Consider the following 15,850-nt stretch of genomic DNA (forward strand, 5'->3'; position numbering starts at 1 on the left):
CCTGATATTCTACCACAAACCAGTCTCTCAGAGAACCACTCTTTCTGTACTTAATTCTCTTGCAGCATATCCTATCAGTTATAGAGGGTGTTTTTGTCGGCAATAGAATCAGGTTGCCTAATGGCCCATTTCTGTGTCTGCTGTTGAAATGTTGGACTTTCATCTTGACATGTTTATAAAATTCTCTTGACTGCATTCAAGCACAATGTTATCTCTCGTTCCTCTTTGTTCCTTTCTTTTTTGCTTGTTTTCGTGATACATATTATCAAGGATCTGTTTCTCATATGCCAAATTACTTTCCTTTTATCACCAAAAATAGATGAGGATGTAATAACTATTATTTTGTCTGGCCAGAACCCATTGCCTCCTTCTTTTAGAAGCAGTTCCCACCCATTTTGGCCACAAATATGGTGTCTTTTCCAGGCTAGGTTAATGATGGTACCTCACCCTCTGGCAACAGTGATAGGAGGTAGGCATGTGACACAAGATGGGCCAACCAATATCCTCTCTTTGGATTTTTTCAACTGAAGCTGGGATAGAGATGCTCCCTTTCTTTCTCTGTAATGATATAAATTCAGAGTGTCTGAGGCTGAGTCCCCCACCAGTAAAACTGATCAAGAGTGAATGAAGCAGATATTCCAGACAGAGAGAGACAGCATGTTCTGAAAGTGGTTGAGAGCCTGACTGCAGTAACCCTTAAGGCCAGTTTCATCATGCCCTGCCATAAGTCAGTATATCCCTCCTGGGCTTAAGCTAGTTGGAAATTGGTTTCTATCCCTCGCACCAAACCATCTAACACAAAAGACAACCTTCTCTGGGATATCAAACTTCCTGAAGGGATACCCACCCACAAAGAAAGAATAATGAAAATTTTATCATTGACAATGAAGGCTTTAAATTAGCTTTAAAATTTTATTTTAAAACAATATTCCATGGTGCCTGTTATTAGAATTAAAACACAATAGCCTTCTGCTTTGCCTTAGGACACTGAGGGCTCAAAATATTTTTGGTCAATTAATCAACTGTCAAGGCAACTTCTGAATCCATATTTCAAGTATCATCTGACTTTGAAACTAAATAAGAATTTCTCAAAAGTTGATGTTCATTCATATTTGTTCACTGTTTTTAAAGATACATGCTACTTAATTAGTTATTCCTTTCACAGCTTAGTGGCCTCAGGACTCTCTTACAACTGAACAAGCCAGCTGTGTCAAAACAGTTTTATAGGAAACATAGGCCTGTTTCCCATCCTCTATTTTGTAAAATTATTTCATCATTTATTTACCAAACGTTCCATCAATGAAAAAACACTAATGGCTCCACTAATGGGTGGGGAGAGGAAGGTGGGTACTCATGAGATTTAGGAGCTAGTCTGACCCAAGAAAACTCAGCCAGTACGCACAGCAACTGTTCTAATTCAATTTCTCAGGACTGTTTTCATTCAAATTGACTGTGCTACCTACCTGAAGGGCCAAAACAATCTAAGACAAGAAACATTCTTCCCACTCAACTTCATCTGTTTCACAAAAGTCTTCCACACAAATACTGAAATCTGATAGAGCAGAATGCAGAAGTAGAACATTATTAGTAAAAACCAGAGCTGGGTACCTCTGTTTTTACAGTTAAAGTGTCCAGTCAGTTCAATATTAAGAGACCTGATTCTGTCTCACTCTTGTAAATATCTGTAGGTTGTGTTCTATACAGGTGAGTACATATGGTGGTGGTTATACACGTTTTCAGGTGTTTGACCACCTGAGTTTTCATCTTGCCTCTGCTAGTAAAAATAGCTTAGGTGGACATGTGCAAGTTGCTCAATCTTGGTTTTCTTTTCCTTTTTTTTTCAAAATGGGGATAATGAAAATCACCATGCATATTAATTTCATAAGGCTTAAATGAGACAATATGTGAAACAATGTGGGTAGGTCTCAGTAAATGTTAATGCATTGCTATTAGAATTGGAAGGTCAGGTTGTGAAGTCTGATTGGGTAAGAGCTGGTATCCTGCCTTTGTTTTTTGCCTGGTTTCTGGTTATTCCATTGCTAAACAAAGATACTAAAACCCATTTCATGGGGTTGTAGTGATGGTATGTCTGACATGGTATTTGGCACAGAGTAAATAATAATTATTATAATTCTTGTTTTTATTCTGCATTATACAAGTGAGTTTAGTACTAGGCTTAGAGAATTGCATTGAGAAGTGGAATATAAAGAAAAGGGGTCAGGATTCCAGTAAGAGATCCTGGATTTAAAGATCAGTTGGGATCTTACTTTTTTAATTTTTTTGGTCGAGAGAGAGAGAGAGAGAGAGAGAGAGAGAGAGAATGAATCCTAAGCAGGCTCCACACTCAGCACACAGCCTGATGCAGGCTTGATTCCATGACCCTGGGATCATGACCTGAGCCAAAAATCAAGAGTTGGACTTTCAACCCACTGAGCCACCCAGGTGCCTGAATCATACTTGATCTATGTATTGTGTCCAGGTATCTTATCAGATGTCTGTCCCTAGACCACAGGGTATAGTGAGTTCCTTGGTTGTTTAGTACTGAAGAGGGACTCTGTAATGTTGAGGGGCTTTCAGAATAATCACATGCGGGCATATTTTATTAAGCTTCCCACCTGGCAGTCCATCTAACTCACTGATAAATTCTATAGGCATATTTTACCTACCTTCTGGATCAGAGACTCAATTATTTAACTAATTATCTTAAAAGCCCCATGAAAGAGAACAAAGTCACCAAATATACCCATTTTCAACTTATTTCTGACTTATAAGTGGAATCATTCATAAGTTGGAAGGCAGAGAAAATGCAGTCCATCTCGCTCACTCGCTCCATAGTAAGGTTTCATTCTAGTCAAAATTGGGGATAATTATGCCATTATTAAAATAACAGATGTAGATTTTAAAATAAGCTTGCTGGTTTAGTGTGACTTTAGTTATTTCAACTATTTAAATGCCATCCAACCTTTTAAAGTGATACATTTGGTTTGTTTGAGACTTCAGATCTTACTTAATGAAACAAAACAACAAGGCAACGATCAATTAGAGAAACAAGCAATCAGATTACGTAACCGTCTGCTGTGGTGCTTCTCAACAGAGGGCAATTGTGTCCCCAGGGGACATGTGGCAATGTCTGGAGATGTTTTTGTTGTCATAAGCATATGTGTGTGTGCGTGTGTGTGCGCACGCACATGTGCATGCCTACACTACTGGCATTAGTGGGTAGAAGCCAGTGATGCTGCTAAATATTGTGTGATGCACAGCATGCCCCCACAACAAAGAATTATCTAGTCTGAAATACCAATGGTTTCAAGGTTGAGAAAACTTGGCCTAATTTTGCAGCTGTTGTAACTCTTCACTTTCATTGGGTCCATTTGAGTATACATTTGAGAATCTCATGGAAGCTTGTCTTCTCTGTCCAGAAAATTCATACACCCACATATTTTTATACACAAATTAGGTGGAGGGTCCACTGATCCTTTCTCTTAAATCTCTCCCACTGGCTCTAAATTGAGATTCTCTGCTTTTAGACATAAGAATCTTTACCACAATCTCAAATTCATTACTAAAAGAACAGAGAAGATTATAGAACAGGTTGTGCAATAGAGTAAGATACACATCCCCCCCCCCCCCCCAGTCAAAAATCCCAATTGAACTGGGATTCAGTTTTGGGTAAATAATTCAAGCTTGTTGAATTCAAGTTCTTCCTCTCTAGAATGGGCTTGGTGATATCTCCCCTAAGCAATACTGGTGTTATAGGTCTCAAGCTTTTGTATAAAAGGGTTAGGAATAGAGTGGAATAACCGTGCTCACCAATATCTCACCCCCTCCCCACTTTTTATTGTACTTTCATAAACAGAAGGCACACATAAACATAACAGATGCAATTTTATCAACTACCTGCTATGAGCCAGACCCTATCAGCTACTTGGCATGTGTTATTTCTAATCATCACAAAAGCCCTGCAAGATATAACCTTGCATTTATTATAATTACTTTAAATGAGTAAACTGGGTCTTAAGGAGGTTAAATACATTTCTCAAGGTCTCATAACTCCTACCTTTTGTTCAAATTCTCCTTCCCTTTACATGTGTTTCTCAGCGCTTTTGTAGGAAGAGTCTTGGTTATTTAAGATTCGTTTCAGTAGAGTGACACATGCACCCACACACTAATAATAATGATAAACACAGATCTGCTGACTGAAAGGTCAGCTGTGATGATGTATATAGTGAAATTTGAGGGAGGATGATAAAGGACAGCTATTGACCAATTGTTAGTTTTTGACAGCCCACAAGTGGAAGTAGACTGGAGGTTATTAGAACAGAGTTTTTCAGGAAGAGGCGTTTACCATGGTAGGATGGAAGTATTTGGCTTTTCCACATATGCCCTGTGAAGGTGAAGTAAGGGTCACACTTTGAAAAGTGGGGTAATTGATAAGAAGCACCTAGGTTCTGAGCAGAGGGCTCTAATTCTTCTAGTGAGTCTGGAGCAGGAGCTGATATATTTGTGCACTCCTTAGGTTCACACTACTGCTGTCCTCCTAGGGCTGAGTCTTTACGGAGAGAGTCCGGAAACCAGGGTGGTCAAGGAACAAGTCCACAGCCATTTGTGGAAAAGCATATTAGTTTGCCACTTGGGAGTTTTAAAAAAATTTTTAAGTTTTTTTTAAAAAATGTTTATTCATTTTTGAGAAAGAGAGAGCACAAGTGGGGGAGGGGCAGAGAGAGAGGGAGACACAGAATCCGAAGCAGGCTCCAGGCTCCGAGCTGTCAGCACTGAGCCTGATGCGGGGCTTGAACGCATGAACCATATCATGACCTGAGCCAAAGTCAGACGCTTAACTGAATGAGCCACCCAGGCGCCTTCTGGGATTCTTTTTTAAAGAATAGGTAGGGGCATCATTCTGGAACCCAGTTTTTAACTCTCCATTTTCCAGTAGTGTAACAAAATACATGATATATGGATAGAACGTAATATCCAAATAAAATTCAACCTAACTCAACTAAAATAGACTGTATTTCCTTCCCTTTGTGTAGGGAAAGGAATTTTTCAAGGACTTTATTAGGAAAAAAAAAAGAAGAAGAAATGTTAAAATTTAAAAATCTTTTAAAGATTTGGAGTGGAGACCCACTCTTCCTCCAAGATCCAGCTAAAATGTAACCTCCACACGAAGCCGTCCCTGACCTACATTGTCTTTTCTATGTTCCTTTATACACATCTCTCTAACAGCATTCGCACACTGTATGGTAATTACTTCTCTCTCATCTTCAATCTCACGGAATGAGCACCTTTAAATACCCAACTCCTACTCCGGTGCTTAGCCCAAAAGAGATGATCTGTGTATGTTTTTCAGTAAGTAAATGGGTGAGTGATCGTTAATTTTCCAGTGATGTATACAGATGTAGTCAAACTCCCAAACGCTCAAAAGGAATTAAAAATCAAAACACCCCCAGGGCCATCTCAGACCATCACAGCAGGCCCAAATGAATGATTTTCCTCTTCCTATTACTGCCACTTCTCCTCTGCATATTTATAACACAGAATCAGAGAACCCTGCTTACCATTTTTCCAATCATCATTACGTATGGGCCCAAATACTTGTTCACGCCGAAGATGTCTAGTAGACGGATGTACCAATAAATGATGTTCACACAATAGATGACCCTCCCATCACTCCTGAAGGGCTGGTCTTGGAGACGAAGGATCATTCCCACAGAGAACAAAAGGATGGCTATTAGGTCTGTGACATTCCAGTACTCCTGCAGCCACACCTTTACTTTCTGTAACAACTTCCCTGGCTCTGACATCAGGATCTAAAAGACAGGAAAAGAGGGTGGGGTTAGGTCTGGTTTCAGTCCATATTTTAGGTCCAGTTGGAAAACGCTTGGTCTGTTAGTTGACATCAGTAGCTTGTTTTGTTTACCTGTGTTTACTTGAATATTTGCATGCTATGAATATACCACCGAGCTAAGCTCAGACCAGGAAGATACAAGCATTCCAGAGGCAAACAGAAGCAAGAAGTTTGATCCTTTGGGTTGCCTTACAATCCTAAGATACCCATTAGGGTTTTGCTATAAAATGGCAGATTCCTGATACACTGCAAATCTCTGAAATTCCACTCCATCTCAGTAAAGAGTGCCACCATATTGAGTTTCTCAGACCACCAGGGAGGACTCCTTCATTCTTCTCATCACATCCATATAATCTGCATCAATATCACCTCTATTTCTAAATACAATCTGATTCAACCACTGCTCACCACCACCCACTGTTGCCATTGTACTCTCAGTCCTACCACATCACCTAGATGATTGCAACAGCCTTCTGACTGGTATTCCTGCCACCATCGGTGTCTACTCTCCCTCAACCCATTCTCTAACTAGCACACAGAATGATCTTTAAAAACTGAAGCCGTGATCTGGGTGGTGATTACACACAGTTGTATGGGTAAACAGAATGAGTTTATTTATTTTCTTATAAATAAGAATGAGTTTATTATTTTCCTATGAGTTGTTTATTTTCTTCCAGGTAAATTATACCACAATCTAAAAAAGAGAGTGATTTGAGAGATGTGTGAACAACAACAAAAACGAAAGCAAATTGTGATAAATGAATATTTCAATCTCCCGATGGCTTCCAATACACACAGAGAAAGACCCAAACTCCTTCCGGTGGCTTCATTTCACAGCCCACCACATTCCCCCCATTCCACACCTACGGACATAGCGGCTCATTATATGCTCCGGACATTTGCACTTGGTCCTTCTGTTGGGCATTTTCTTCTCCCAGAATTTTACATGTTTTGCTCCTCCTCATCCTCAAGGTCTCTGCTCTAATTTCCCTTTCTTAGGAAGATCTTCTTTGACTATCCTACCTGCAGGGGCCTCCACATCCCTGTCACTTGCTAATGTATTACCCTATCTTCGGTTTTGAAGAGTTTGTCACTCTATGAAGTTAAGTTCTGTATGCAGGTAAACATGTTGTCTGTGTTGGTCTATCCACCTATCATCTCCACTAGACTGTAAAGTCTGAGGCAGACCCTTTGGGCCCCAGGGCCTGTTATATAACAGATTCTCAATTAAATGTTTGTTGACTGACTGCTACATGTCATTAGGTACTGGGTAGGGCTCTGACTTCCCTCAAATCTAGAGGGGCCTTTTTGCTGCCACACAGAGGCTCTACGAAACGCATAGTTGGAGAGTGGGTCCCACTGGTCCGACACCACAGCTTGTCCCCGGATGTGAGGAGCCAGGGAGGCTGGCCTATAGAGGCTGCGTAGCTGGGCCTTTGGGTTTACCCGGAGACTTCAATCTCTTTGAGCCATCACCCAACTCGGAATCTCCTCTCAAAAGAGAGGAAAGCAAAGACAGGGGACAGGGTCTAATCTGCAGCTGTTTATTTGCATCCTCTTGTCCCCTTTAATGGTTTGCCGTGACCTGAAATACTTAAGGAAGGGAGGTCTTAGTAAGTCAGGACGAGGGCTTGGAATGCTGTGCGAGATGCCAGAGCCAGCTGGTAGCCTCATTCTTCCTCCTCAGTAGGGCTACACTCACCCCTAAACCCCAGGCCAGGGTTTCTTGAGCGGGCATCAGAATCACCTAGGGGCTGGTGAAAACACGATGGCCGCGCCCTACGCCTGGAGTTTCTGCTTCAGTAATGCCTGGTGTGTGAGGCTGGAGAGTTTACATTCATAACAAGTTCTCAGGGCAAGCTGGGGTCCACAGGTTGAGAGAAGCACTGTCCTCCCCGTCAGGGATTCCTGCAGCTGTCGTCGTCCTGTCGGTTTCTCACACCGCTGCATCTTAGCTAGGGAAAACTCCCTGCGTGTGGGCAGGGGGGCGGAGGGGAAATGCCTTGGAGTCTTTCTACCCCTGCGTCCACACTTTCCTACAACTGGTCAACAGAGATCGATAGCATCAGTTTCTACACTGTGGAAATATTTCTGTGAAATCCCAACATAAGAAAAAAAAGGGGGGGGAGGTCAAGGCTGAGAGGCTAGGGTGAAGCAGGAACGCCGGTACCCCGGCCCTAAAGCTTCTCCCACGGGCTCTGGGCCAGCCGCGACCCCTGCTCTGAGGGGGCGTGGCCGCAGAGTGGGCGCGACCGCAGGAGTGGGCGTGCCCTCGCGCCGCGGCCAGGTCTGGCCCTCGCGGGGTTGCCGGGAGGAGGGTCCGGGCGGGAGAACGTCCGCCCACGCACGGTGTAAACAGTTCCGGTCGCTTGAGGGATCCCCGCGGCTTGTTTTGGTGACTGCGCGCGGAAGTATGTGGTGCTGGGAATGGGAGGGCCGTCTGTGAAACCACAAAGCCCCGCTCGTATATCCCTGAAGGCCAGGAAGCCTACGGAGATTTCCACGTGTCCGGGATCTTGCGTGCCTGCGCCCTGCGCCGACGCGAAGGCGGGACCTGTGGGGTCCGCAGCCCCTGGGCGGTTGAGCTTCCTCAGCGGGTCCGGGACCTGGGGCGGGGGTGTGGGGTGCGGCCGCGCCAGGCTGACAAGGAAAAGATCGCCCACGAAGGCGGTGGGGGCCTCCCCGCGCGGCCTCCTCCGGAGCCAGGACTCCTGGGATGACCCCCTGCTGACCCGACCCTGCAGAGCCCGGGCCACTGTTACATGCCGCCTCAGGAGAAATGGATATCCAGGCCGGGAGGTTCCTGGCAGCCCGCCTGCTTGGCAGCCTCTTCCAGAACAGTCCACGGAGTACAGGCTGCTCCCTGTCTTCTTCCAGCCTCGTCCCTGGAGGGATTCCAGTCTCCCTGCGCGAGTCTTTCCCTTTTCTGCTTATCATGGGGAAGTAATATGCATCTGGGCGTTAAATCACGGGAGAGGAGCTAGCACTGAACAGCAGCACCAGAGCCCTTAGCGGTAGCAGGCCTCCGTTGTCAGAGCGCTACACAAAGAGCACTGCAAATTTATTACAGCTTTTTCAGTTTACCAATGGGAAATCCACAGCCGTGCTCAGGAAGTAGAAGGCATTGTGAATGGGGAGGCCGAACAGTACACAACTAGTTAGAACAAGGCCAGGCAGGGCATCCATTAAAAAGAATATCCAGCTTTTTATAAAAAGGGACTAGTGCACACCTCCAAACTCTCAGCATGGGGACATGCTGATTAGAATTTAAGTGTCCCCGAAGCAGTTTAAAAACCCCAAAGAAGGGCTCTGAATGTATTTTAAGAGATTTTTTTAAATGATCCCAGTATGACGGCATCTAATAGATACTGCATCCTTTTCTCTGAAAGAGAACTAAAACCTAAGAGACTAAGGGTATTCTTCATTACCTGTTGGTAATGAAGGCAAGGGTGAATTTGTGGATTGGTAGGAATCCATTTTTGTATGGATCCCGATATATTTTCTCACTCACTGTAGCTTTGGGAGTAGGATTGTTCGAGAGCTCTTGAAGGTGCAGTGGACTTGACAGAGAGTAATTCTTCCAGAAAAGACCTGCCCTGATGACTGTAGTTCCAGGGGGAAATGCAGAAGAATCATCACACAAGCGTGCCTTCCCTACAGCGTAGGGAATGGGTTGGTGGAGCGCGTTGAGCAGAGTTGCAGAGCCCTCTGGTGGACGTTCGCTTGACCACATTCATTTTAGCAGCTCAGACTGGGAAGGCCTCTCTGACTCTGGCTTTGAACTTCAAGCAAGTCATATGGGGGTGGGGGTGGGGGTGGGGTGGGGTTATGATGGCTCCTTTAACAAGGTGGGGATGTGGGGAGTAGAGAGGGGGCCACACCCCCAACCCGAAGGACAAGAAATATATTCAGCCCACCTCAGTGATTCCTAGGGTTGGTGGAGAGGCTGGTGCTCAGCAGGTGCATAATAAATGTTGAGAAGGAATAAAGTGGAGGATAAATTAATGAATGGAAGCGTAGTTCCTTCTACAGCTGCTGAAATGCATTTGGAGAATCATAGGTATTGGATGATAGTGCCAAAGAGACCCAGAGTAAGGGGTTGCAATGGGAGTTAAAAGTGGAAAAATGGGAAAATTTGAAAACTCTTGTTTATAGGGTCGAGGAAAGAGACGTGTAAACAGTGTCGAAGACAACTCTTCTTGGGAAAGAGATCTGTTGGCAAAAGCTAGAGCAAACCCCGAGCAGGCGTGAAGTGATGACCCTATAAAACACACACTATGACGCCTCCCCAGGTTTGCCACCGGCCCTCGAGGCCGAGTCCATTATTTCTGTGCAGCATAGAGAAAACGGTTTCTGGCTTAATTTGGATCCCTAGCATCGCCCCTCCCTTCCACTCACAAAGGTAACCAACCACTGTTTTTCTCCTATGTTCTCCTTTATGAAAGCAGTTACCTCTCTCATCTTCTCTATCCCCAGGGTGAATATGTACGAAATGACGATCCATTCCTGCGTGGAAGGCCAGCGCTCCATCTTCACTAACACGATATAGTTGAAGAGCATCAAGTATCCGATGTACGCCAGCTGTAAGGAAACACAATACAGTGTTCTGGCTACGGAGACCCGGGAGCCCGGCCCTTGGGCAAGGCCGCCGCATGGCAGAACAGAGCAAGGTCAGCAAGCAGGACTCAGAATTCACAACAGAATGAACTTCAAGGCTTTAAACTATTCAAAGAATTTAAGAAAATGACTATAATATTTGAAATAATGTGATGTGCTATCTTCCTTTTGTCCCTTACATGTGTCCCTGGGTCCAGTACTTTGCCTTTACTTCTGTGCCATGATGCATCCTTTTTGTTTGGCTATTACTGTTTCTTGTGTCTTTCTGGCTAAAAAGGGGACCTCTTCTCTCGGTGCTACTCTTGTTCATGCATAAGCCTCAGGTTCTTTTTTTTTTCTTTTTAAGTTTATTTGTTTATTTTGGGAGAGAGAGAGAAAATGAGTAGGGGATGGGCAGAGACAGAAGGAGAGAGAGAATCCCAAAGAGGGGGGGCTGGATCCGAGGACTGTGAAATCACAACCTGAGCTGAAATCAAGTGTCAGACACTCAACCGACTGAGCCACCCAGGCGCCCGGAGCCTCAGGTTCTTGAACTAGGGCACACGGTGGATTTGTGCCTAATGAATGCCAGGTAGGTGAAATGTCTGTAGGAAGGAAAGGAAGGCACATACTATACTTGTAAACTGGTCAAACCAACATAAAAATAGACTGAATTTTATCTTGAAGTCCCACTTGAATTGTTTTCTGAGTTAATGTCTTCTTTTTTTCTCCTCCTACCTTAATGTGCTTGGCTTAGCAGTGCCCTGGGAGGATTTTATCCATTTCCTATTGCAACACCTCCCCACCCTATCCAAGTTGGGATATTCCTCCCTGGTTTCTGCTTCATTGAAAGAAAACAACAGAAGATAAAGCAGTTTATAGAAAGGAATGGGTCCCTGTAGCCAACTGTGGCTTGGAGGGGGGCCTAAGCCTCATGGGGCTCTGGCCCCAGAGGCTGAATCCCGATAGCACTGGCTGAGGTGCTGGGTGTCCGCTGAAAACCCCTGGGGGCTCAGGTTTAGTGACTGTCACTGGAGGACTCGGTTATGTCTAGATGAGTGCCTGGAGTGTAGGAGGGCTGGTGGGGTTCTTGTGTCAGGGCCCGCGGAACCTCTGGAGAAAAACTCCCCCTCGGGGAAATGGCGAACGAGCTCAACCTTCTCTAGGCAACGCTTCAAGCTGAGTAAGGCGCTTGCTGGCTTTCGGGGCCCCGGGGGCTGTGAGCAGGAAGTGAGAGCGGGTTTATTCCTGTCTGCACTCTTCAGAGCCCACAGAGCAAAGAATAGGACACAGTGTGGGCAAAAGGGTGGAGGCCTTGGAGATACAGTGCGACTCTGGAGCCCTGCAGGCACCTTAGCAGGTGGGGAAAGGTACAGCCTGACTGCGAGACAGAAAGGGGAACTGGTGGCCCCACAGAGCTCGAGAAACGTTCCTTTCTCTGCTAATGGGGCCGCTCGCTGTCTTTCTTCCTTCCTTTCCTTTTTTAATAAAATGGATACATAGATTCTGAATAGGAGTCAAAGGTATTTTTAAAGCCCCTATGATGACGCATTTACAGACACAACCATATAATTTCTGGTCTCTTGTATGGTGAACATATGTCAGAGTTCAGTGAGGTCAGGAGCGCAGCTGTGGAGAGGCTCTTCCTTCTCCACCTGACACCTGAGGGATGCGCTCTTGTCTACTCACCCCTTCAGGGATTGTCACTTAACAAAATTTTAACTTTTTTTTTTTTTTTTTTTTTTTTTGAGAGAGACAAGGTGTGAGTGGGGAAGGAGCAGAGAGAGGGAGACACAGAATCCAAAGGAGGTTCCAGGCTCTGAGCTGTCCACACAGAGCCCGACGTGGGGCTCAGACTCACAAGCCTGGAGATCATGACCTGAGCCGAAGTGAGACACTTAATTGACGGAGCCACCCAGGTGCCCCTCACGGACTGTCACTTTAATCCACACCTCGGCCCCCACTCCTTCCCTCTGGGGCTGTTAGCACAGTGTGGAAACCTCACCTGAGGCATCTGCTCTACTTGAAATTACGTGGGATACTGTTTAAAATGCAATTTGGTTCATATGGTTCCTGTTTACCGTTATACACGGGCATCCACTCTCGGTCCCCACGAGTACTGTATTTCACAAGACACAGCAGACTTCAATAGTGAAACTCTAAAACATATTCTCAGCCTCCTTATGGCCTGAAATCCTTCTTTCTGGTTGCTTCCTTTTGTTTGTTGGATCATATTTATTGCTTCTAGGGGAAATGAGTCTCTCTAACTGCCCTGGTTTTTATTATTTCACCCAATTCATTGTGACACATTCCAAAGAACTATCTTCTCTTGTCACACGCAGGCCCAGTGACACCCACACAATTCTTCCAGAACCTCTGCATTTTAGTATTTAAGCATCTCTTCCAACCTGCCTCTGTCCTCCGAATACAGGTTTAGTGTATTGGTTTGGCTGAAGGAATGTAGATGCAGTCAGGGAAACTTGGATTTAAATCCTAGCTCGAGTATTTCCAAGCTGTATCATTTCGTGTACATCAATGCACCTGCCTGGGCCTCCATCCTGTGAAATGGAGACGAGGGCTACTGACCTTACAGAGCTTTTGGAAGGATTGGGGGGGGGGTGAGGTGGGGGGCGGTTGGAGAATATATATCTATCTCCCTTTTTAAAAAATGTTTATTTATTTTTGAGAGAGAGGTGGGGGAGGGGCAGAGAGAGAGGGAGACAGAGGATCTGAAGTGGGCTCTGCGCTGACAGGAGACAGCCCGATGCAGGGCTCGAACTCATGAACTGTGAGTTCACCACTTGAGCCGGAGTCAGACGCTTAACCGACTGAGCCACCCAGGCGCCCCTGTATCTAGTTCCTAACAGTTGTCGAGGCCAAATGAATGGTGGCTAAAATAATTATTTGCTTCTTTTTTCAAGCAACTTCCGTTCCTCATCTCCTCTTACCTCAGTACTTGTTTCCTTTTGATCTGGTTAACTAGCCATACCTCTCCTTTTTTAAATTGCCCTCCTTACTGCTTATGCTTCTTCCATGATCAGCCTGTTATTTGTTATTATTATTATTTTTTTTTTTGAGAGAGCCAGCGAGTGGGGGAAGGACAGAGGGAGAGAAAGAGAGAGAATCTTAAGCAGGCTCCAGGCCCAGCACGGAGCTCGACGCAGGGCTTGATCTCACAACCTTGGGATCATGACCTGAGCCGCTGTCACGAGTTGGACCCTCAGCCCCTTGAGCCACTCAAATGCCCCTCAGCCTCTTCTTTAAATCCAGTTACTCTATAATGCTTTTCTTTCCATGTTCAAGCTATAATATAACATTTTGGGACAACTCTCAAAATATAGACTTCCAAAAATATGACTTTAAGCATGTTTAAATGGCACAACAGAGGACTGTCTGCTGTCTGAGAAGCAACCTATCTTAGAACTCACCAACATTCATGGGGTCTAGCTACAGATTACCTTAACATGACATGCTTTAAAATTGTGTGTGTCTACACACACATATTCTGTAAGCTTTAACAAGTTGTGTGTAGAATGTCAAAACTTTGAACAGAAACATAACCTCATGATGCTTATTTAAGTCAGTAGGCATCCTCTAAGGATTTGCATTTTATTTGCTCATATATTCTTTTTATACATTTTCCATTAACCAAGATGCTCAACTCCCAAACTATGCAATGAAAGCACCAGAGCTTTCTTCACGTTGTGTGGATCCCTGGTGAGCTTTCTCCTCCTGCCCCTGGAGAGGGGAGGGGGCACAGTGGTGTTCAAACAGAGGCAGGAGTCTGTCCATGCTGGAGAAGCCCAGAGCATATCCCTTGCCCTCTGACTTGGTTCCTCTTTTATAACTTGCAACGGCATCCTTTCCAGCTGGGCACTTGAAATGACTCTCATCACAGACCAGATCTAGGAGCCAGCTGGATCCCTGCCTCCTTTCTTCTTGGAACAGAAGAGGACCCAACCTGGCCTTCTGGAAACTTGCTAAGATATGGAAGTGAACTTATGTGGAAATGAGGTGTGTTCCCTCTTTCAGAAACTTAGGAGTGTACACAGAAGGAGATATTTTTGGAAACCAGAGTGGGAAATACTCTTATAGGAAGGAACACATCCGAAAGCAAATGGGAGGTTTGATCTAAAGCGAATTTTACTGTTAAGCATCTCTGGGGAGGGGACTTAAAAATCTGGCATTCCTCATCTCCATGCACTTCCTCGAGGCCTAGGCTTTGTAAACACACAGCTATGGATTTCTGGAAGTCATTATGTAAGCACTAACAACATGACTGGGGTGTCCAGTCCAATGGGTTTGCTGAGTCTACCGTCAGCCTCGCAGAAGGGAGCCGGACACACAGGCTTCACTTCTCGGAGGCATCTGATACAAGGAGAGCAGTGTGTCCCAAGCTTCCTGGACTATAAGACTCACTTGGGGAGCTTGTTAAACATATAGCCTCTTCAGCGACTCCTTGGAGATTAGATTTCATGGGTCTGTGATAGGGCCACAATGTGCATTTCTAACAAAATTCTTTATCATCAAAGAAGTTTTGGAAAAAAATACTGGGCCTTCTGTCTGGGGCAGTGGTTCTTAACCCTGGCTACTCATTACAACCACCGGAGTCCTTTGAAATAGCCTGAAGCTTTGGTTGTGCCCAGACCAATGATGCCAGAATCTCTGAGAATAGAGAACCCAGGTACCTTTAAATTTTTTTTTTTAATAGATAAATAGGTGGATTAAACAGAACCCAGGTGTTGTTGTTTTTTTAAGCACTCCAGGCGATCCCAATGTGTAGTCAAGACTGAAAAACACTGTCCAAGGCGTTTGTGACTTAAAAGCATCTTGGCCAACAAATTGTCACAGCTGAATAAATGGGGACTAAGGGAATCAAGGAAATAATGTTAATGCTGAACAATGATCAAGGAGAGAGAGAGAGAGAGAGAGAGAGAGAGAGAGAGATGTCTTAGAAAGATAGGACAAATGAGTCTTGTATTTGTAAAGGTTATAGGCAATTCTTTATACTATTATTTCTATTAGTTCTTTTATGCTCTAGATAAGGAGTTAGCAAATTTCTTCTGTAAAGGACCACAGAGTTCATTTTTAAGGCTTTCAGAGCCTGACAGTCTTTCTATAGCAAGTAATTGACTCAACAGTTGTTAGTACAAAAGCATTCAGATTATTGGTAGACGAGTGAGTTTGGTTGTGTTCCAATAAAACTTGATTTATGGACACTGAAGTGTGGGTTTCATATAATTTTCACATATGATGAAGTATTCCTTTGATTTTATTTCAATTTTAAAAATGTAAAAACCATTCTTAGCTCACAGTCCACAATAATAGGCCTGGATCTGGGACTTGATTTGGCCTGTGGGAATATAGTTTGCCAAGCCCTGTTCTAGGCTGGGGTAATTGAGGCAT

General features: G+C 44.5%; 1 protein-coding gene across 10 annotated transcripts in view; it reads right to left on the reverse strand.

The window, feature by feature from the left end:
• TRPM3 (transient receptor potential cation channel subfamily M member 3) overlaps positions 1-15,850 on the reverse strand; it is an 805,281-nt gene that overhangs the window by 56,151 nt on the left and 733,280 nt on the right. For all 10 annotated transcript variants that reach the window (XM_043565212.1, XM_043565210.1, XM_043565217.1 and 7 more), the window contains 2 exons: positions 10,301-10,429; positions 5,559-5,810 (listed from right to left, as the gene is read on the reverse strand). In XM_043565212.1, the coding sequence (XP_043421147.1) occupies positions 5,559-5,810; positions 10,301-10,429 (381 nt within the window). The remainder of the gene's footprint in view (positions 1-5,558; positions 5,811-10,300; positions 10,430-15,850) is intronic.

The sequence above is a fragment of the Prionailurus bengalensis genome, chromosome D4 (assembly GCF_016509475.1).
Source record: "Prionailurus bengalensis isolate Pbe53 chromosome D4, Fcat_Pben_1.1_paternal_pri, whole genome shotgun sequence".
Classification (NCBI taxonomy): domain Eukaryota; kingdom Metazoa; phylum Chordata; class Mammalia; order Carnivora; family Felidae; genus Prionailurus; species Prionailurus bengalensis.